The 24,317-nt window shown below is 28.3% G+C and overlaps 2 protein-coding genes across 3 annotated transcripts; one reads left to right on the top strand and one right to left on the bottom strand.

The window, feature by feature from the left end:
* The first annotated feature begins 10,683 nt into the window (after positions 1-10,683).
* On the top strand, positions 10,684-15,765 carry LOC124914749 (auxin response factor 6). 2 transcript variants are annotated; one of them, XM_047455356.1, is made up of 14 exons: positions 10,684-11,624; positions 11,775-11,887; positions 11,975-12,073; positions 12,162-12,218; positions 12,323-12,481; positions 12,576-12,660; positions 12,757-12,847; positions 12,952-13,116; positions 13,197-13,319; positions 13,420-13,495; positions 13,577-13,724; positions 13,802-14,922; positions 15,035-15,225; positions 15,307-15,765. In XM_047455356.1, the coding sequence occupies exons 1-14, from the start codon at positions 11,570-11,572 to the stop codon at positions 15,569-15,571; spliced, it is 2,748 nt and encodes a 915-aa protein (XP_047311312.1). In that variant the 5' UTR covers positions 10,684-11,569; the 3' UTR covers positions 15,572-15,765. The 2 variants fall into 2 exon arrangements, with proteins under 2 accessions (XP_047311312.1, XP_047311311.1); XM_047455355.1 differs by having other exon boundaries at positions 10,684-11,627.
* Positions 15,766-16,568: 803 nt separating this feature from the next.
* LOC124914750 lies at positions 16,569-18,435 on the bottom strand. The gene is made up of 5 exons (XM_047455357.1): positions 18,348-18,435; positions 18,049-18,241; positions 17,183-17,978; positions 17,016-17,097; positions 16,569-16,926 (listed from the first exon to the last, which is right to left on the bottom strand). The coding sequence occupies exons 1-5, from the start codon at positions 18,375-18,377 to the stop codon at positions 16,723-16,725; spliced, it is 1,305 nt and encodes a 434-aa protein (XP_047311313.1). The 5' UTR covers positions 18,378-18,435; the 3' UTR covers positions 16,569-16,722.
* Between the last annotated feature and the right edge of the window lie 5,882 nt (positions 18,436-24,317).

The raw sequence follows: 24,317 nt of genomic DNA, 5'->3' as shown, positions 1-24,317 counted from the left end.
AACTCAGGTTTTTGTCGACTAAAATGAGTTTGATAGAACCACACATGGAAAAGCGCTTCTTACCCACGATCAAGTTCTCCTTTCGCTATAGGACTAAGAGCCTAGTCCAAAGATTGAAGAGGCTAATAAAAAATTTAAAAAAAAAGGAAGTAGAAGAATCTTCATATTGTTATGCCAATTTCAAGTTTACATATTTTTTATTTAATAATCATTGAAGACTTTAGATTTCTAATCTAGAAGAGAATTAGTTGTGGCATCTCAGATAGTGTATATCAAGCTGGCTTATTTATTTATTTATATTGAGTAAATGATTTGATCAAATAAAATTTGTAGATTGTAATCATCAATAATAATTTATGAAAAGTTATATAATATTACAAAAGGTTTTTGGTTGAACACTAATATAGCACTAACTTTTAATTAAATAATGAATTATTCTTATATATACTAGTACTCCACCAAGACCTTATGTCAAATGAACCACAATGTTCAATATCTATTCCCTTTTTCCCTTTTTGACCCAATGTTTTAATTAATTTATTTGATAAGATCTTATCAAAATATTTGGTTGGGCCAGACTTTTACTAATACAAATTATCTAAATATATTACGTTTTCAACCAGGAATCTAAACATTATTATATAAAATTGAATTAAGATAATGCATGGTGATCATCATCCCAAATTACATTATAAAACTGGATTAATTAAATATTATTGAGTGATATGATAAAGGGTTTGACTTTTTTTCAATTTTTTTTTGTTAAATGATGAAAATGGAAGGGATCATTATGGTCCCCTGGATAATTTATCATGAATATATGATTAGTGAGGAGTGGTCAACCAAACAACATTAAATTAAGACTAATTATAGTAATTATTAATATGATTTGTGTTTGTTTGAGGTTTCCTAAGTATTTTGTTCAGAGTCCATCCCTTTGTCACCCAAAACATGATCAAGAAAAAAAGAAACAAAAAGGATTGTTTTCTTGTTTTCTTGCCATCTTGCATGCAAAATAACAAGACAATATATTTAGAGAGAGAAAAACATTAAGAAATGACATTTTCAATTTTAATTATAATAATATGTGTTTTGTGTCCATTTAATGATTAATCATCCCTAATCTCATCTTAATTAGTTAATTAATTAATAGGCAAGATAAACACCATATAAGCATGCAAGTGTGTGGGTCCCGACCCATCTTATCTTAATTAATTAAGTACCCCACTTCAAATTTAAATCTCAAGATACGGAATTTTTTTGTTTAATTATTTTATAAATATATATGACTTTTGATACAAAATTAAAAAAAAAAAAATCAATGTTACTCCCTCTCTTTCTCTCAAGTGTTATTTTCAACACCAAATCAGAATTAGAATCTAATTTCTTAATTTACAAGTCTAATCAAACATTAATTATGTATTAAGTATATTGAACAATCACGGCTTATTGGTTAGGGTTCAAATCTATCTTTCTTCAAATATATTATTTAAAGAATTATATATACCCTTATTGGTTGGAACTATTTTAGAATGATTTTAAATGAATTATTATTTATTAATTGAATCAATTAATATTTATTTTTTTAATTACTCTTAATATTTATCACTCTAATAATTCATTTTTAATATTAATAAAGACATGTGAGCACCTGTTTTTAGGATATATATATACGATTTTATCTCCTGTTTAAAACATAACTTTGTTTATCTTTGACTAAATTTTAATAATATTATAATAGAATTTTTTTATTTAAATATTATAATAGATTTTTTTTTAATAAATAATAAATAAAGAAAATAATTAAATAATAAACCAATAATTTATTATTTGTTTTTGTTTTTGTCTTTATATATTAATAACATTTGCTATTATAATATTATTATTTTTTGTTATTTTATTGAAAATTTTTTAGAGAAAGGTAAGTCTGTATTTATTTTTTTAAATATGGAAAAAATGTCTATTTTTTTAAAACATACACAATAAAATTTCTTAGATTTTTTATTATAATTAAAAGTTAAAAGTAGACAGTTAAAATATGGTGGTGAAAAAGTAAATAATTAGGGTAGTAAGAGAATATTTGGTTGGTGAGTGGGTTGGGCCACAAAGTTACAGCTAGCGAGCCCAGTTGAGGTGGGTCCAGTGGCTTGCATTTGCATTTATGGAAGCCCCATGTGAGGGAGAAAGAGGAGGCCCCTACCTTACTACCCATATTTAAGAAGAAGACTCGTACTTTCCTTTCATTCTTATTCATTTGTATTTTCATACTTATTATATTTAATACATTTATTCATCAAAAAAAAGATTAAAAAATATCCATTTTCCCAAAATTTGTATAAAAAAATTAAATTTTTATAATTTAGAATAAAGTTCAAAATTAACTAATCAAAATCATATATTCGAGTATTCTATCACCAAGTTAGTTCAGTGGTAAGAATCAACTTAACATAGTAAAATATCACGATTTCAATTTCAATTAAAAGCAAGTATTCTATCACCAAGTTAGTTCAGTGGTAAGAATCAACTTTAACATAACAAAATATCACGATTTCAATTTCAATTTTAATAGGGTCGGTTCTACTTAATTACAAAAGCAAAAAATTTTAAAAAATCATATATTATTAATTTATGATATGGGATAAGGAGAAACAAGGATGAGATTGTAAATTTGCAAGTGAGAAAGAATCTATGAGAAAATCTAAATGGTCCCACTTCCTTCTTTTCATTACAACTTTTCCACTATAAATTCTCACTTCTCATCAACCCTCCCTTGAGTGAAAGTGACCCTTCTTCTCTTATTATTATTAATAATAATTAATTAATTAATATTTTATATTTCTATGGAGAATGGGGAAAACCCTAGCTAAGCTGTTCATCCATCACCATCACCATCAAACCAAACCTAAATGAAAGAGAGAGAGAGCATATGGTGGTGGGGGAGGGAGGGAGGATTGATTTGTATTTTTGACCTTATCATCATCATTTCCCCACCTTTTATTTATTTTATTTTATTTAAGCATAACCATAATATGATTAAAAATAAATAAACAGAAAATTTGACATTTTCAAATATTACAACTATAAGTTGATTTTTATATATGAGCACGTATTTCAATATATACATATCACACGTTTGTATTAGTTTAATTTATAATGTACTATAGCATTAATAATGAGTACTTAAACACACACCAATGTATAAATAAATAATCAGCCAAAGTTGACCAATTTCTATCTAGCTAATTGGTTGTAATTGTCTCTTTTAAATTAAATAATGTCATACTATTTCATTGGAGCTGTATTATGCATGTAATAATTATGATATAATTGGCAAGAGATCATCACGTACGTAACTATTAATTAAAAAATCATTCTACGTCAATTTACATTAAGCCAACTAACACTGCGGATCACACATTTCTTCTTTGATCTTGAATAAGTTTTTGTTTAAAAATCATGTTTGATAAAAAAAAAATCATTTGAACTTTAATTTTGTTTATGAAATTATTATTTTATATTTAAAATTGAAATTGAAATTTAATACAAATAAATAATGATATTTTAGTAGTTAGTTTTATGAAATGAGTAATTTAATTGCTAAAATGATAAGAATGTTATTTTTACAAATATGAAAAATTAAAATCCAAAAAAAATTATAGTATTGAGTTTTTTAAGATTTTTTTGAATTTGGTATAAAAAAATCATGTTTAAAGAAAGGTAAGTTATTTGGATTTTTAATTTGTTAAATTATTACAAGTATTTAAAATTTATTTTATTTTAAATAAAATAAATATATTTTAATATTTTAATTAATGAAATGAGTTATTTGATAGTTAGAATGATAATTATGTGATATATAGATAATTTATAAAAAAAAATAAGTATAATTCCAAAATGAAATTAGAAAACTTATATCAAGCAAATTATTTTGAAATTTTACTAAAAATTAAAAAATCTTGTCTAACATATTTTCATCAATTAAACCGTCCTTTTAAATATCAAATACCAAAATACCCATCATTTAAATATTTATAATTTTATTATACTATTATTTAAAGGTAACTAAATAACTAACCATTTTAAAAAGTAATTTTTATATTTTACACTAAACAAGATCTATTTTTATAAAAAATCAAGTTTTACCCCTAAATAACCAACTTCATCAAACAAAATACATATTTAAAAGAAAATATATATAAATTATTAGTGTCCTTTAGATGGTCCAAATTAAAGACAACGACCAACATCATTCAATTTTTGTAGAAGATTTAGTTTGATAAGAAAACTAAAATTTGTAAAGATAGATACAAAATAAATAAATGTCAAAACTCTTTATTTTTTATACTCTTTTAAAAAGGATGATAGCATAACTTCAAGTTCCATTTTACGAGATTATAACATCCACTTTAACTTATAAAACTATAAATATGAATTAAACTTAATAATATTTTTTCTCTTAGTAATCACTTCAATTTTTCTTATAAGTTAAAGTTTTATTTTATTAGTTTGAAAACATACTTAGTTAAAGTAAAGTTGAATTTAAATGAAAAAAACGTTATTAATTTTTTTAATTTAAATAAATATTTATAAGAAAACAAATTTTAAATAAATTTATATTTTTTTTTGTTTGTTCAAGCAGCTCAAATCGAAACAGTTATATGAGAATCTTAGTAAAAAACATCTTTAAATCCAAACAAAACATTAATTCTAAAAATCTAGCAGTTGAATTTGTTTGGAAGCGTCGGTACTTAGAAGTAAGCATACGTGGACATATTCTAAGTCCCATGTTTGTTTTGGGTCGGATGGAACTATTTATTATATAATAATAAATGTAGTATAGTACATACAGACATTTGAGTCTGTTCATGAAATCTCAATTAGATAGCTAGCTAGGTTTGTGGCCCTAATAATATTCAATTGTAATGTTCATTCATATACAGTACGTCATTTCATTTCAATGCTCTTTTTAATTAATTAATTAATTACTAACTGTTGCAAAATATCCTAATATATATATATTTTATATTTTTTAAGAGATGAAAAAAGATTCACGTCTTACTCATTATCGATCCTTTTATCATTATAATTTGTCTGTTACTTAATTAGTGTCAAACACATACTTTTATCAAAATTAATAATTAGGTGTGGACATTACCATTTTAATTTAAATAAATTTGTACAATATCACAGTTTTCTTTTAAATGAATTACTTTTTATCATTTCATTTATAATTAATAATTGTTCCACGATATAAAATATGAAAACTAATTATAATCCTTGCTCCAAATTAATTGTATTAATTTAATCCTTTAAAAAAAATAATTATGACACAATTTTGTTTATGTGTTTGTTAGCAAATTCCTTCATTTCTTTTGTGTGTATACGGAATAAATAACATATTTTATCATTAATTGATCGACGATAAAACTTAAAAAAATTATTTGTCTCATATTTAAGTTCGAGATTTATTTAATTGACTTGTTTTTAGGTTCGTAAAAAGTCAACATCATAATTTTATCCTATTAATAATTGATCGAAAATATCCATGTGGATGAAGTTTGCTTAAGTGTTCTACTGTGCTCCCATGTTCTTGTTCACTAATTATACAAATAATTGTTTTACGAAAATAAAAGAAAGTTAAAAATCTCTAAATTAGGTCTAGGTCTCTATTTAAACTTTATCTTAAGGGGTACATATATATATATTAGCTAACCCTACAATATGTCACGATCATAAATGTTCATTTGGGCATCCATTAAACCATATTTTTCTTCCTACAAGGCAAATTATTACAAAGATGATGAGATTTTCCATTTCTTGATGTTGACTGCATACCATGCCCATCACAAACTTAATCCCACTTTGATTGGCATATTATGTCATTAATTTGTCATTTTGCTAACAATAATATTTATTAATTCGAATACATTCAATTTAAAAACATATAATTATTATTATTGTTGGTTTATAAGTATAAGGAATTTTATATCACATCAAAACTAAAAATGGATATAATTAATTAAAATTTTCATACTAGCTCAAGATCATATATAAAAGGAAAAATCTAGCTAACTAGACTATGTTGATCTTGGGCCTTGTTCTTGTAAAGTTTTTTATTTAATCTATACCAAATCACTTTTCTAATCAATCACTTTTCACCAATCACATCACTCATTTCATTAACCAAAATACTAAAATACCCTCTATTTTAAATTATTATTTTTTATTTTATTTATATATATCAATACCCTTTAAGTCTTTTTACCAAAAACAATCATTATTTTCTCAAAATCATCAATCATCATTATTTTTCTCTCTCTCTAGGTTATTTAAATAACCCCAATCCGAACAAGGCCTTGGATATTCTAGGATTTTTATGTGGTTTTGTACAAAAATATTTTGCTTTTGATAAAAAAAATGAATTATTTGTGATTTGTATAGTTAAAATTTAAAATTAATAAAACTAAAATTATAATGTTTTTGTATTTTAATTAATGTATTTAATAATTTTATAGTTATAATTTTATTAATAATATTATGGATAGGGAGTGTTAAAAAAAAAGAACTTACAAAATAAATAATGGAAAAAATAATATCAAAATAGAGTTCTAAGAGATCGTTTGATTTTTTTGTTAGGGTTTTTCTTAAAAAAATCGGTTTGTTCATTTAAAAGAAAAAATCAATTTTATTGACGAAAATATCTTTATTTTTATCTATCTACATTAAATCATAGTTGATTTTAAATTATTAAATAAAAGATAATTTTGATATTTTAATAAATAAAAATAATATTTATATATATGGTTGAAATGAGGTTGGATTTTAGGTAAAAACTACTTAAAAAAAAAAACAAAGATCAAATGGGGCCTAAGAGGTAACAAAGTCTTGGTGAAGACAAAGTGGGAATAACCTAATTTGACTTAAGGAAGCAAATCATGTGCATGCATGTTCTTATTTGTTGCAAGTTCTAATTGAGAGAGAATGAAATCTTTGTTGGAGCAATGATAGTAAAATTTTATACACCACTTTTACTCATATTGAATAATAATAATAATAGAATATAGAGAATCAATTTAATTATCAAATTTCAAAGGAGAATAGCTATATTCCTTCTTAGTAATGGGGATGACCTAATTACCCAATTGGCATGTGAGTCAAGTATAACTGGTTTATAATTTAAATTTATCAAAATTATTTTAGTTACATTTAAATACTTATATATAATTTAAAATACTATTTATTTAATATAGCCTTCATTTACATCATTTATATAATAACCATTTTATTATCAAATTTGGACAAAGAAAAGGAGATTGTGTCCTTTTTGTAACTCATTATTAGAGGAACTCATTATTATTAGCTTGCTTACACATATTTTTTAAGACAAAATTTATATACATATGGGATCTTTTGTTTACCTATAATCACATTATTATTATTTTTTATAAGAGATATCACAAATGTGAATTTTCAGATTTTTCTTAGGCTTATTGTGCTACTTGACCTTATTAATGATATAGTTACTTCTTCATATTACATGACAATGACTAAAAGTTATTATTTATTTTGTAAAAAATATAAATTCGTCAATATATCAAACCGACCAAACCGATATTTTAAGAGATCGAATCAACAATCTATTACATTGATTTAAAATTTAGTAAACTTACGTCAATGATTTAGATGTACATTTGGATGAATAAACCAAAATACAAAACGATTTCACTTATTAAAAAAGAACGAACAAAAAAATAATTGAACAGAGTAATTTATGGGGTCACTAGTATAATAAATAATTGTGCAAGTGTATCTTTAATATAAACCAAAAGAATGTGATCTAACGTGAAATTAAGTTTATGGCTTATCATGAGTGTATGTCATGAATATAAAGTGAGGATACCTAAGTGACATTTCTAATTTTATGAAGGGATTAAATTAGAAATGATCTAACTATAATAACTAACTTAATATTAGTTATATGTAACGGTAATGGTCCCCATTTGAATACGATCAATTCTCCTTTGCGTCCCCATCAACTGAGAGAGAAAATTATTGACGTACTCATCAAATGGAAGAACCATTTCACATAAATAAAGTCTAAAAAAATAGAAGATTAAAGACTTCTTCTATTACAAGGAAGGAAATAGAAGATTGAAAACAATAATTAAGGTACACTTCGCTGCATTCAGATTTTAATTTCTCACAAACTAAATTATGATCTAATTAAGATAATTCTAATCAAGAAGAGATATAATTTATGAAAAATAAAATAAAAAATAAAAATGATTATGGTAATTGTGTGGATTAATATGAATATGTTGCAAATTAATTAATTTAATTTGAGTTTAGTAGTTTAAAAAATAGACAAAGTGTGAATATCTATTTGAATATTTTGTAAGAGTACAGGTACATATAGATCTAGAGAGGAGACTAAGGGCACGTTTGATTCAACATCTAATTTTGAAGTTTAGCGTTTATGTACTAATCTATTACAATGATTTTACGTAATAAATTAACGCACAAAATTAATAGATATTCCGTTTTCTTAGATTTGTATAGATAATCCATGTTAGATCTTGTGTCTTCTTTTTATTTAAAGTTTTTATTGTTAAGGAAATTGGGTTATTTGAATTTTTTAAAGATAAAGTATTATGACAATTTTTTAAATATAATAAAATTAAATAATTTGATAAAAGTAATTTAAAAAATAAAATGTAAAAACATAAATATCAAACTATTATATATAGTGCACCGTCGTGGGGATTGGGAGAATTATTGCGTGAGACGATAGTCCACCGTACACTGACAAGCACCCAATAGAAAAATGGCCAACTGTGGCCCCCACTTTTATGCACCGTCGTAGGCCAAGTGTGACCCACGCGTTAAAACAGTGAACGGTTGGGATTGGTCGTTTTCTTCCTGTCAAATAATCCATCTACTTTCATTTAACTTATTAATTGTTTTATCTTTATCATTCTTATTTATTTATTTAATTTATTAGTTAAAAAATAGATATATTTGATTTTATTGATATTAATAACTTATTTAATAAAATTGTAATAATAAGTTATTACATGAAACAAATTATATCTTTCGCTCCGTACGACCAACATGGATCTCGGATGCTTGATTGGAATTAAGTATTAACCCTTTTCTTTTAGAAGGCTTCTTATTTACAGTTTGTTTCATCAGTCTTTTTTTATAAGTTATTTTATTATTAATAAATTTACTTCGTTTTCAAATCAAATTAGGTGTATCTGAATTTTAAATTATTTTTACTAAGTGGATAACTACAATTTTAGTGTAAAACTTGTCTAATTGGTTGATTCAAATATATATTTAAGGGTTTTGTAATGATATTATATTTTATAATATTTATCGTATTATTTATATTTTAATTACATGAATATCGAACAATTTTTTTTATTTCACATTAAAATATATTTTTTATTTCATAGATAATTTTAAAGGAACAACATAAAGACACAATATCTAGATATAAAAGAGATATTTCTAAAAAAAAATATGAAAGAGACAAATAAATAATAATCTCATTGTTACTTTAGTCTACAACATTGTTGTCTATAAATGAAAAAGAGCATATTCGTCTTCATTTAAGAATGAAGTTGGAGAAGTCATATAAGACGAAAATGAAAGTTTTTTGTCTGCAATAAAATTTAAAAAAATACAAAATAGATATATCACGTATAAGAGGATTGTTTTTTTCATATTTTAAACATAGATTAACGATTTTATAACATTTTAAATAATTTTAGATATTTAAGATTTAAATTTAAACAAAAATAAATATATAAGAAGTAATTTTAAACAAAATAAATAAATAAATATAGAAAAACAATTTCAAATAAAATAATGAAGAAATTAGAACAAGATAATATACTTGATAAATATTTCAAACTTAATTAATTGTATATTACATCTCATGTCTGTACTCCTTTCATAATATGAATTGTTAAATAAGTTGAATATTCGAAATTAAATTATTATTATTTAGTTATTAAATTAAAATTTATGAAAAATATAATAATAACAATTTGATATTTTAAATTAATAATTTAAATAAGTTAATTAAACCCCCATCAAACGATTTTTTTATTATATAAAAACTACTACAAGGATTATTTTATTGATTAAATTGACCATTACATTGGGTAATGTTTAATTAATTTGTTATCATTTATCTAATTTATTTGTTAAATGCTCAAATACGTCAATTATAGTTTATTTACTTAAACTAATATAATAAATTATGATCGCAATTACAATTTATTCATGATTATAAATTAAATTATAACTTTGAATCAACCCAACAAATTAAAATTATGATTGAGATAATAAAATATAATAATATAAAAAAGAAAAAATTATACCAAAAGAGAAAAGGATAAAGGAAAACATATTATTCCTTGGACCAAAAAGAAATGAAAATGAGGAAAAGAAAAAGGAGCAAATTAAAAAGTTCAGATAGGGTAAATTTGTAAATAAAGGCTTGTCTGAGGCTACTAATGTATTTTTTTCCCAACAGTCTGAACCGTTGGAAAAAAAATAAAATTACTCTTTCACTTTTCTTCTTCCCTCGAAAAAATCTACCACTTTCTCTCTCTAAAATAAAAATAAAAATCGAAACTTGAACTTGTGTCAAATGTATATTGTATAGTTCATCGCTTCAAAATAAAAGTGCGAATGGTAAATAATGGAGGTTTTGTTGATTGATTGAAGCCGGTAGAGAGAGAAACGAATAGGGTTAGAGAGAAAGAGAGCTAAGTACTACTATAGTAGGAACAAGCACAAAGGAAGAAGATAGCTTAGCCACTCAGTTGTATACTTTTTTGCAACTATCTCTCTCTCTCTCTACATTTCTATCTAAGGGACTGTAGCAGAACCCTTCTTCTTCTTCCTTGTGATAATCATTTACATGGGCATCAATAGAAGAAAGTAGCAGCAGCAGGATCAGAGTATGGTGTAATCTCAAAGAAGTTGTCTTTGGGATCTGGAGATCCTAGTATATCCTTGGAGGAAGTAAGCTAATTAAATATTAGTGATTGAAGCAAGGAAATGGGGATTTTATTTGACGTTATTGCTGTGATTTATGGAAAGCAAAGCTGAGATCTACCTACGTTGAGAGCTTTTTTTAGGCTACATGCAGTTTTGAATTGTAGATTTGAAAGCGACGACTTGGGCTTTTTACCTTTTGGGATTTGAGGGAGGGTTTTAAGTAAGTTGGAGATAGAATGTGCTGGTTAATTTGGTAAGTGGGTAGTTTCCGGATGAATCTCACAGATCGGTGTGCTTGGAGCTGGGTGAGGAAGATCAAGTGCGGATGAAGCTGAAATTCATTGTTTTTGTAAGTGGAACCGGCTTTGGTTGAAGATTGGGGGTGGATTGTTTCTTTTTTTAATTTCTCATTCTTATGAGAGGATTCTTCTGTTCACTGCAAACATTAGAAGAATCAAAGCCGGTGGGTGTTTTTGGTGGGTTTAGTTGGGGGTTTAAGGAGCAAGAAATTTAGCTTGTTTTCGTGATTAGCACTTTCTTAACACATACATAGATGAGGCTTTCTTCTTCAGCTACTGGTTTCACGCAGCAGTCACCTGAAGAGGGTGGTGGTATGTCTCCTCCTCCAGTCTCAATCCTTCTGTTTGTTTTGTTGCTTTATTATTATTATTATAATTATTCTTGTATCCATTCATTCCTTTTTTAGATTTTGCACTCCCTTTTATTTCCTATTGGTGAGTTTGAAAATAAATGTGCAGGAGAGAGACGATGTCTAAACTCTGAACTTTGGCATGCATGTTCGGGTCCTCTGGTTTGTCTACCTGCTGTTGGTAGCCGTGTGGTTTACTTTCCTCAAGGTCATAGTGAGCAGGTCAGTGTTAAATTGCTGCTTCTTTAATAAGTTTGTACTTGGGAGATATCTTTAGTAAGTTTGGTTAATGAATTTGTGTCTTTGTAGGTTGCTGCATCAACCAATAAGGAAGTGGATGCCCACATCCCCAATTACCCAAACTTACCTCCACAGCTTATCTGTCAGCTTCATAATGTAACTATGCATGTAAGAACTCAACTCAACTCTCCTCTTCTTCTTCTTCTTTCACCTCCAGCCCTTCAATGGAATTGATGGTGAATTGATGGTGTTTCAGGCAGATGTAGAGACGGATGAGGTATATGCTCAGATGACATTGCAGCCACTTAGTGCAGTAAGTGTATTTTGAAGAAACTGAAGTCTTGTTTTCATTTTTTATGTGTCTGTATGTGCTTTTCTTCCCAATTCATTCTTTCATTCATTGATTGTCCTCCATAGGAAGAACAAAAGGATGCATCATTTCTGCCTGCTGATTTAGGTGTCCCTAGCAAACAGCCAACCAACTATTTTTGCAAAACATTGACAGCGAGTGATACTAGTACACATGGAGGCTTCTCAGTGCCTCGTCGGGCTGCTGAAAAAGTCTTTCCTCCATTGGTAGTAATTTCAATGTTCTTTTTTGTCAATTTCAATTTCAATGCTGTTAGTCATTCATTTAGAAATATTTACAAAATCTCTCATTGAAATGCAGGACTTCACACAACAGCCCCCTGCTCAGGAGTTAATCGCAAGGGATTTGCACGATAACGAGTGGAAATTCAGACATATATTTCGTGGTACGTTTAATGTAGTTCTTTATTAGTTCATAGCTATTTTTGTTTGTAATTCAAGAAGCTAGATCAAGGTTAACTAACCGAAATGCATTGTTGCAGGCCAGCCAAAGAGACATCTTCTTACGACTGGATGGAGTGTGTTTGTTAGTGCAAAAAGACTCGTTGCTGGTGACTCGGTCATCTTCATATGGTATTTTGTTTTTTATTTTCTTGCTTGTTCAAATTATAGATGATCATGATAGAATGAACAAGAGAATCTCCTTCCAACTCACTTACTTGTATTTTACTTGATAGGAACGAAAGGAATCAACTTCTTCTTGGCATTCGGCGTGCTAATCGGCCTCAAACTGTGATGCCTTCTTCAGTTCTATCAAGTGATAGCATGCACTTAGGACTGTTGGCTGCAGCTGCTCACGCAGCTACAACTAATAGCCGCTTCACCATATTTTACAATCCCAGGTAACAATATTTGAATGCCATATACAAGGAAATCATCAGTATAAGGTTTCTTTGTTTGAGTATTGTTTTGCCAAATGCAGGGCTAGCCCGTCAGAATTCGTGATACCTCTTACGAAATATGTCAAAGCAGTCTACCATACCAGGGTTTCTGTTGGAATGCGTTTTAGGATGCTTTTTGAAACTGAAGAATCAAGTGTCCGTCGGTGCGTTATTTCATCATCATCATCATCATTTTCTTGCTAATTTAGTTGTTATTATTGGGACTTTCTCGTGAAGATTCTAAATATCTTGTAATATTTTCAGTTACATGGGCACAATAACTGGCATAAGTGACTTAGATCCTGTAAGATGGCCCAACTCACATTGGCGCTCAGTTAAGGTCTGGTTCTGCAAAATTCTATAGTTTTCATATTGATTGGAATTAAAAGTTATCTAATTAGGTAGAGTTTACTTACTGCAGGTTGGTTGGGATGAATCTACAGCTGGGGAAAGACAACCGAGGGTGTCTCTGTGGGAAATAGAACCATTAACTACATTTCCGATGTATCCATCTCCCTTTCCTCTAAGACTCAAGCGCCCGTGGCCACCTGGATTGCCTTCTTTTGGGGGTATGTTTTCTGTGCTTAGAAATAGCTGTTCATTTGATGGTATGAACCAATAAGAATGATAGAGTCTGTTTGAACAGGGATCAGAGACGATGAACTGGGAATGAATTCTCCTCTTATGTGGCTTAGAGGAGATATGGGAGGAGATCGCAACATTCAGTCTCTTAACTTTCAGGGAATTGGTGTTAATCCATGGATGATGCAACCTAGGCTTGATACATCCATGCTCGGTATGCAGAGCGATATTTACCAGGCTATGGCAGCTGCAGCTCTTCAGGAAATGAGAACAGTTGATCCTTCCAATTCCAAGCAAGCACTTAATAATCCTAATCTCCTCCAATTCCAGCAGCAACCTCAAATGGCACCCACACGACCTTCTGGTTTAATGCAATCTCCGATATTGCAGCAGGCTCCACTTCAACAACCCTCGTTTGTTCAAAGTACAAAAGACAGGCATGTTCAATCGCAGTTACAGTCAAATCATCTTCTCCAACAGCAGCATTCTTTTGCTAATCAACAGCAGTTGGTAGATCAACAGCAGCAGCAGGTTGTCTCTGCCTTGTCCCAGTTTGCTTCAAGCTCTCAGGCTGCACAACAGTCCCCATCTTTGCAGACCATATCTTCAATGGGAAGACAACAAAGCTTCTCGGATTCAAATGGTATTTCAGCTACGAGTGCTATTGCTTCTTCACCACTACATAGTCTGATGGGATCTTTTGCACAAGATGAAGCATCTCATCTCCTGAATCTAACCAGAAGTGAAGCGATGCTGTCGTCTACGGGTTGGCCGTCGAAAAGAATTGCTTTTGATTCTCTCCAGTCGTCATCTTTACCCCAGGGAAACAACAATGTTTCGTTGCCTCCATTTCCGGGTAGAGAGTGTGCCATAATTGACCAACAAGATGGAAGCAATGATCCACATAATCATTTCTTGTTTGGGGTTAATATTGACGCCTCATCCTTGCTGATGCATGGAGGGATGTCGGGCATTAGAGGAGGAGTAGGAGGAGATGGTCATGGCGATTCGACAATTGTTGTACCCCCTTTTACTTCTTCTTCCAATTATTTGAGTACAACAGGCACGGAATTGTCACATAATACGGTGATGACACCTTCCAGTTGCATTGAGGAGTCGGCAGGGGTGTTCCCTTCTGACAATAATGCAGGTCAAACCGACTCCTCAACTAAAACATTTGTTAAGGTTAGTTAGCTAGCTAGTTGTTGTTTACTGAATGAATTTTGTTAGTTCGAAATTGAAAGTATTAATTAATGGTGGGTGTTTTGTTTGGTAAATGAATGAATGAATGAAACAGGTTTACAAGTTAGGGTCCTTCGGCAGATCATTGGATATAACGAAATTCAGTAGTTATAATGAGCTGAGGAGTGAGCTTGCTCGCATGTTTGGCCTTGAAGGCCAATTGGAGGACCCTCGTAGATCAGGCTGGCAGCTTGTATTTGTTGATCGGGAGAATGATGTTCTTCTCCTGGGCGACGACCCCTGGCAGTAAATTTCCTTTTTCCTTAATAAATTTGTTTTTGTTAAGGATGAAAATGAGGATGATGGTTTTGTTTCCATTTCAATCAGGGAATTCGTGAACAGCGTATGGTGTATCAAGATTCTATCGCCACAAGAAGTGCAACAGATGGGCACACAGGAGGAGGAAGACGAGGAGGAAGAGGGTGAAGGTGGTGATGGAAGTCTGGAGCTCTTAAATTCGGTCCCAGTTCAGAGGCTGTCTAGTGGTGGTGGCTGCGATGATTATTATTATGGACCAACATCAGATTCCAGGAATTTGACTTCTGGTATAAATTCTGTTGTGGGTTCCTCGTCCTCACGATTTCTGAAATGAATTGAATTGAAATGAAATGGATCCCCTACCTCTAGTCTTTTCTTTTTTGTACTTTCAGGTTAAGATACTAGTATAGTGGTAGTGCATAGGCCATGAAAAATGAATTCATCAAGAAGAACAAACAACTAGATGTTATGTTATGTTATGCCTATGCTATTATTATTATTAATATTTTAAGCCTATTACTACTACTACATATGATGATATGAACCTTGTTTATTCTTCATTATCAAATCTACTTGTGATAATATATAAATGTATGCAATTTTCCTAATTTTTTAATCATATTCAATCCTAATTTGCAAGGTCTTCCTTGCTAGTTGCTTATTTTGGACATGTTTGGTAACAATGATGTCTTTTCAAGTTTCTTTTTATGATAGATATGGTAATCTATAAGTAGAAACTTTATATTTTTGTCTAAAATGATCAATATATTTATGTTTGATAGTGTATAAAATTGTGTTTTTTAACTTACTAGGTTGTTTTTTAAGAGTTTTGATTCTTATTAAAAAGTTTAAGTTATGAGTAGTGATTTTTTAGGTACTAGGTTTCTAAAGTAAAAATAGTGTTTTTTTTAATAATTCTTTTTATTAAACAAGAAAGGTTTTGAAGATAGACTTTATTTTGTCACTTTTTATATTTGTAATTTTGAATTTCATTGGTAATATAAGAGCTTGTTTGATGTTGGGTTTATATAGGATTTTTATTGTGTTTTTTATATAAAAAATAATAATTTTTAATTATTAGAATATTTTTATATTTATAATTAAAAAGAAACCAGATTAAATTTTAAATTTGTATTAAAAAATTTAATTGTACTAGCTAAAGTAAATAAAATAGTATTTACATGTAGATGAACCCAAAATTTGATTGATTTGATTTTGATTATTAATCATTTAACCTTGACCATAATATAGTATGGCAATATAACACTTTTCAGAATTTTATTTTTTTACATTGACAAATAAGCATAATAATAGTTTGAAATTATAAACCATATCCATTCATTCATTCTCATTTGAAATTAATTGGACAAATTTGTTCCCAAATTAAAAAAAAAAATCTCATTTATGAATGAGCTTCTCTTATCAAAATCCAATTGACATATTTGAATTCCTCTAGATCAACTTAGCATAATCCATATTCTACCATTACCAACCGCAACAAGCCAGAGGCAACCTAGTAGGAATGCGACCGGTTCTGCGAATATACTCGGCCTGAGCCCCGGTTCTTTCTGCATCTTTCTGTTTCCTCGCTTCTACCCATACTCGTTTCTCTTCTGATTTTTGCCTCGCAATTCCAATCTTCTTTAATATCTTCGATTTTGAATGCGCCCTCATTTGCTCTATTTTCGCCTATTATTATGTTATGTCCAAACAATTATACTCTTTCCAATTTTCAATAAACAATTTTGTGTTCTTAGTAAAGACTAAACTAAAATTACCTCCATTCTCCTCATTTCACCTTCAAGTTTTGCTTTTTGCTGGCTTTCCCATGCTTCTATCTTTATTTCTTCACGCTTATAACTGCAATAATGTATCTTGTTTGAATCAAATTCACTACAATCAATGTAAAAACAACACAAACAAACAAACAAACAAACAAACAAACCTTGCTGCGTGTTTGGAATTCTCTGCTTCTTCCCAAGCGGCTGCACGTCTTTGAAATTCCATCTTCTCCGATTCTGAATCCGCTATCTTGTCTTCATCTTTACTGGCCCAAGCTGCAATATTCAACTTCCCAAGATGAACACCCAAAGCTACTATTTCTCTCCTAGTCTTCATCTTCATTTCTTCCTCTGATAATTCCTTTTTGCAATTATCATCATCACCACCGGCAGTTGTTGCTCCTCTTCTAGGCGTCGTGGGAAGTGAAGAAGTCGGGCTGCTTCGAATTGGGGTTGTGGAGCTTACAGGGGTAACTGATCTAGAAGGTTCTTGACTTGGAACAGGAGTCATCTCTGTTCCCATGTCTCTCATACAAACAGATCTAACCGCAGGAACAATGTCTAATACTAAATCCTTATCAGGACTAAGATCAATTATAGGATTCTCCCCGTTTGGAACACCACAGAAATCAACCCGGGGCTGGATTGATAATGATGAATCCGGGGCAACTCTCACCAAATTGGACATGGCGGCAGAGCGATGGTTTGTTTGAACTTGATGATGTGGGTGGGGGTGGGGGTGGTGGGGTTTTTTAGAAAAATTAGTAATTTGTCTGTTCATTATCCATTTATCTGCATTGTTCCATTTGGAAGGTATAGGCCTTGAGAATGACCTAACCGCCATGGAATGGTGCAATGATCTTTCCCCACCTTTGTGAAATTCAAAACTAGATGAACTTGCGTTACTGTCATAATCTAGATTATCGTCTGTCGGATCAGTTTTAGGAACATTTCTGGCAACTGGGTAAAGAGAGTAAAATCAGTTAAAAATGTTTCATCAGACATATGATCTGTTTAGAGATTGAGTTACCTTGTTGTTGTTCCTCGAAATCTCCATTAGCGGTTTCGAGCAAACTGTTGTTGAAAAGGTCAGTATCTTCTTCATTGAGCTTAGCTGGTGAAGTTCTAGATGAGTTGCTATTTGACCCCCCTTTCTTCTTCTTCTGATGGTGATGAGGTCCCATTAACTTCATCCTTAATTTACTTGGAGATATTATTCCCGTCTAAAACAGAGAAAGATCACATTTTTATTCAATTTTTAGACACCCATTTTCAAAACTTATAAAATCAAAATGGAGATGAAAGAAAGAAAGAAAGAATCCTCCATACCTGAACTTGATGAATCCTCTCGTACTCCATTAGGTAGATCTCTCAGTTCTTCACTGAACTTAGAATAGAAAGAGAAAGTGAGGGAAATTGAAATAGCTGCTTTGACTGGTTATTTATGTTTATTTATTTAAGACCTTGTTGTTGTTTTTTTTTTTAAATTAAAAAGAAAATTAATTTTTTAATTAATTATTTCTCAACCATCACATTAATAATTTTATTAATTAAAATACTAAAATTTTCTTTATTTTAAATTATTTATATATATCAATACTTTTAAGTTTTTTATCAAAAATAATTATCACCTACTCAAAATTATTACAAATCATTATATTTTTCTTCCTCTAAATTTTTAAAAAAACTAACATCCAAACAAAGTCGAAGTATTTGAGTGGTCGGCGATTTATAATTTGGTTATGTCCCACTCAAGTTGGTTTATCATTCACGCCATCTATCTATCCGTTTAATTTCAAATCATTATCACACATCTATTTCTAGTTATATTTATTTATTAACCATGTAAACTCAATTTGTTATTAATATTCAAAATTTTCTAAAGTCAAAAAGTTAATTTATGAAAATGGGCCATTCATAGATTATGGAAAGAAAATATAAAGGGGACAATGATCAAATCAATGAGGAAATTGACTCGTGTCAGCCATCAAATATGACTATTTGTTTGATCTATTGGATTGTTTAGAATAATTAAATTATGTAAAATAAAAGAACATGTTGTGATTTAATATTTAAAAAATATTATATAAATAAAATTGGAATGTTTTTTATTTATCTCATTTTAATATTTAATTAAACTTTGAAATTTGGAAAAAATATAATGTTTGGTAACATTCCCCGTACAGTCAACCTTACTTTAATTTTTATGTTATGTTTTCAAAACATTTCTAAATCAAAAAACAATTCTATTTTGGTTATTAATATTATTTAAATATTTTCCCTCAATAGCCCTGTTTTTCATATTTAGTCCCTATCACGTTTTTCTTCTTACTTTCTAGCTTTCAAAATGGTTGTCTTGCTATTATAATTTCTAATACTGTTATTTCAGGATTATTCTATATATAAATACTTAGAGAATTAGATTATATAATAAATACATATTAATATTTGAATTTTAAAATAATAATGATGAATTTTATTCACTACAAACAAACACTAATTTAATATTTATTTAACATATTATAATATTAGTAGAAAAACCTGTGTAACTTTTATTTTCTATGATTATCTATTGGCAAAACCCAAGTAGAAACTTTTGTAAACTTAAATAAGGATTTTTTAAACTAATGTCATTTTTGTATTGTTGTGCATCATTTTTAATTACATAGGCATTTAAAAAACAAAAACATAAGGATTTCAATTTCATTTTTTTTCATAATGGGTGGGAATGGGTGTTCATACTAATTTGATATTATTTTATCATGTTTTTCCAAAATAAAATAAAAAACAAATATTATCTACTGGAAAGAAGTGCATTAATCCTTGAAAGACTCAAATCATTAAAAAAAAAATAATAACATAAGCCTAGCTAGTATATATAGACTCTGCATGAATGTGACAGGTTTTGCATCAGGCTCAGAATGCCATAACATTGTAACCTCACCATTATTACTCCTCTATTTCCATTATATATATAATATAATTTAGATAAATACTTTAATTTATGGTTGTTTCTTACATTAAACTGTTTAAATAAATAAGTATTTTACAGTGTTTTTATAATATTAGATACCACAATAGTTTTAATATATAATATAGAAAATAAAAAACTTAAGTTTGAAATATAATTGAATCACACTCACCCAATTTCCATGTCCATGTATTCTGGTCCCCTTTTGATTACATTCTTTTCCCCTACTCCACTTGAGTAGTTTTGACTTGAGATTTATTTTACTCTAAAAAGAATCGCCTAATTAAATATTAAATAAATAACATAAAAAGCCTCATCAATTCTTGAATATGGCCGGCCTACTTTTAATATTAAACAACAGACACAAGTTAGCTTATAACTTTTATATGTAAATGTAATACAAGAGACTGTAGTTGTCTTTATTAATTAAATCATTGTACAAATTACTTAAACTTTCTTATAATTATATTTTAACCATATATTTATGCAATTAATGTTCATTTTGAATCTTGAAATCAACGTTCAACACTTTGATAGTTATTACAGAATTACAATTCAGTGATTCACAATTATTATTTTAAATAAACAACTCGTCAAATATTTTCTACAATTATTGAAAACCAAATGTATATATAATTAAAAGCAACTTTTTCTCTCAAAAGAAGTTTATTACGGAGATATGTGCAAGCTCTACCTATATATAATATATGCAAGAAGAGAGTGACTATTAATTACTTTGGAAGGCTAATCGACTTATTTTATTTTAGAGTATTTGTTTTTACAGAATAAGTTTTTTTTTTTTTTGTTTGAGCTTGTTGCATATTGTTTTTATTTCTTTCTATTTTTTATTTTTATTTTGTTTATTTTACCCAAAAATCAAAACATTTCATTTGCCATATTTTCATCAACTAAATCATCATTTTTAAATATAATAATACTAAAATACTCTATCATTTAAATATTTTATAACTTTACTGTAATAATAGGTAATTAAGTAAACAATCCTTTTAAAATATTGTTTTTAAATTTTTACATCAAATAAGAGTTTTTATAGAAAAATCTGGTTTTATGCCACAAAATAATCAACATCAAAGTATCAAACGGGTTCTATATATAGATTAGAATCATAATAGTAAAATTAAAAATAAACACACTACATACAATTTTGAGAATGGTTTGTTTTGGATTATCAAATAACTTGCAAAGTGAAAATAATTTTATTTTTTCTTTCTAAAATATGAATTATAAATTATATATATATATATATGAATGTGAAAGTAGGAAGGTAGTCATTCATATTCTGTAGAATTTCTTAATGAGTGCAATTGTCCGGTGGCCCCTCACCCACCCCAATGTCATTTTCCAGATGGTTTGAAATATTAAATATCTTATTAATTAACATTTTATTTGTGGGCTACTTTGACTGTTATTTTTGGCATCTTTGACCATCCCACATTTTAATTATGTTTTTTTTATAATGGTTTAGTGCTTTACTAACAAATAATACCATATTTATTAATTAAACAAATACTTATTAATTGAAAAAAGGGATTTGTGTAAAAATAAATTTAAAATGGGTGAAAGTTTCATTTAAGTCCCTAATCCTTTCCCACTTGTTACACGTGCCCCTAAGAAAGTATGGTCGGCAGATTTAATTTCCCATTTTAGTCAATCACGGCGGGCAAATATCTAATGTGAAAACACATATACATACATTCATGATTCATGCACTCAAACATCTCAATCTTTGACCTAGTTTGATTGTCTTAGAAATTTATAATAACTTAATAATACCATAAAACATTATTTAAATTAAATATAACTTTACTAAATCAAATAAATCATAAGAATAACTTAACTAACAAAAGTAATGTTTAAGAAAAAACAAAGGTTAAAAGTTTAATTTTTACTTAAAAACACTTTAAAATGGATTATTTGAAGGTCTACAAACAAAACTCAGTAGACCAAATAAGAAAGAAAATTAACTTATTATATATATTTTTAAAACAAATTAACAAAACTAAGCAATCTAAGTTTTTTCTCCTCTTTTAACTTTTTTTTATTTAATATATCTAGATCAAATGGGATATAACTTATCATGTGCCTAGTGCTGCAATGCAAATGAGCCAGTGGCATACGGTGAAAACTCAAACATTTTAACCGAGTTTGAGTCCAATTCTAACCAATCCATTTAATATTCGAATTAAGTATGAGCTTAAATAATATTAACTCGATTATTTATATATATTTTTTAGCCAAACAATATATAATATTATGGATATTATACTCGTATACTTGTAGGTACCTAATGGTCGGATTGAATATTTTCAATCCAAGTCGGATTTGTCGGATTGGAGAGAATGTTACCTGATCGGATTTGGGACTGGGAGTTTGCAAAATCCAAACCCAAAATTCATTGTATCAATTATCAATATTAAAAATATAATTTTCTTTTTATATTTAGTTTTCTTTTTATTCCCATCATTATAATCATTACAATAAATAACCATCTTACCCAATCTTCATCTTCATCACCACATCATTTTTCTTATATTTCTCTATAATTCTTCATCTTTATATTTTTAATAACAAAATTTTATTTATCCATTATCGTTCATCTTAACTTATTTTTTTAACATTTTTTTTTCTATTCTTTTTTTAATTCTAATAACAACAAAATTGTTATATATTCTTCAACCATTATTATAACTTAAGTAGTATATATATAAGTAATGTTTTAATATATATTTTTTTAATTTTGATATTAGTATTATTAAGCTTATTTGTGATCTAATTAAGTTATATTTTATTTTTCAATATTTACAATCTTATACGTATTGAATTTGGTACTTGACGAATCGGGATGATGATACAAATATAGATACCCGTCAGGTTCAAATAGGATTGAAAATGATTACTCGTATACCCGATACCTGTGAATACCCGAAAGTCGAGTTCAAGTATTTTAAATCAGATTCAGGGAGTGAAAAAGATTACTTAATCGAGTTCGGGGTCGGAATAGAAAGTGTGCGAACGATATCCGAATACATATATATATATATATACTAAAGTTTAAAATGATTTTTCAAATTTCACATCATTACAAATTTACAATAAATTATAATTTATTTATCCATACCCACACTCCAAAGTCATTCTAATTTTCCTTCCCAATCAATAACTCTTCATTTTTTAATTTTTTTAATAACAAAATGTTTTCTCTCTACCTATTCTTCATTTTTTTTTCAAATTCAACAAATTTTTAACTTTCTTTTCACTTTTTCTCTATTTTTTTAAAATCTAATATATAATAACAATAAAAAGTTATTAAATTTTTTTACATAACTATGCAATTTTGAATGTACCTAATATTTTCATTTGTGTTTTTAATATTTAGTATATTTATAAAATAATAAATATTTTCATATTTTAATCGGTAAATAGGATACCTTCGGGGTTGGGTATCCGTCGATCCGACGAATCGAAAATGTGATACAAATAGAGATTTTTGTCGGGTTCGAGTAGTAAAATTAAAATTGAGTTCGGGGATGGATACTTCACTATCCGACGGATAAAATACCCGTTGTCGAACCTAGGTATTGAGTAGTGAAATGAAAATTGAATTTGGGTATGTATACTTTACTACTCGAGCGTGTAGGATACCTTTTGCCATATGTATATAATAATTTGGTTGTCAAATTTAAAAAAATAAACTTAAAAGCAAAAATATCATAGCCATACTCTCACAATAATAAAAATTAATAATATTCCATCAAATCTAATTCCAAAATCCTAATCCTCTTCACAGTTATCTTTGTATATATCTATATTTTAACATCACACATACGATCACTTCCATTCTATCTTCTGGAAAATTAAAAAAAAAGGAAGTCTTACTCCTCTTCTTTCCCAATTAAATAAGTCCATTTATATTTCTGACTGGGCCCGAAGATAATGCGGGTTAGGCCATATGGCCTGCGGATTAGCCCAATCGAAGAGTAAGATTAACTTACCGGGCCGAATGGATATTTGTTCAATGGGAGCTGCTTTTCCCACCCCCTCCCATATTCCCACCCCCCTCCCTCACTCCTCAATCAACTCTAAAATGACTTATTTAACCCTGCCACCTTTATATATTTACATTTCTTATTTTATTTATTTTAGGGCGCCGCTGAAGCGACTTATTATTAAAAATATTATGTTTGACTAATTATTAATATATAATATTATTAAGACTTATTATTAAAAATATTATGTTTGAATAATTATTAATATATAATATTATTAAATAAAATATTATGATTATATTAATTATTAATTATTATTTA

The sequence above is a fragment of the Impatiens glandulifera genome, chromosome 9 (genome assembly GCF_907164915.1).
Source record: "Impatiens glandulifera chromosome 9, dImpGla2.1, whole genome shotgun sequence".
In the NCBI taxonomy this organism is placed as follows: Eukaryota; Viridiplantae; Streptophyta; class Magnoliopsida; order Ericales; family Balsaminaceae; genus Impatiens; species Impatiens glandulifera.
The sequence above is the reverse complement of the archived record's forward strand: the minus strand, read 5'-3'. Positions and strand labels throughout refer to the sequence as shown.

Bases quoted from the DNA above. Each gene is read 5' to 3' on its own strand.
- LOC124914749 (XM_047455355.1), top strand. From the start codon at position 11,570: ATGAGGCTTTCTTCTTCAGCTACTGGTTTCACGCAGCAGTCACCTGAA. The intron at 12,482-12,575 runs GTAGTAATTTCA...ATTGAAATGCAG, and splicing joins AAAAAGTCTTTCCTCCATTG to GACTTCACACAACAGCCCCC. The intron at 15,226-15,306 runs GTAAATTTCCTT...CATTTCAATCAG, and splicing joins CTGGGCGACGACCCCTGGCA to GGAATTCGTGAACAGCGTAT.
- LOC124914750 (XM_047455357.1), bottom strand. From the start codon at position 18,377: ATGGAGTACGAGAGGATTCATCAAGTTCAG. The intron at 18,242-18,347 runs GTATGGAGGATT...TCTCTGTTTTAG, and splicing joins AGAGGATTCATCAAGTTCAG to ACGGGAATAATATCTCCAAG. The intron at 17,098-17,182 runs GTTTGTTTGTTT...ACATTATTGCAG, and splicing joins AATTCCAAACACGCAGCAAG to TTATAAGCGTGAAGAAATAA.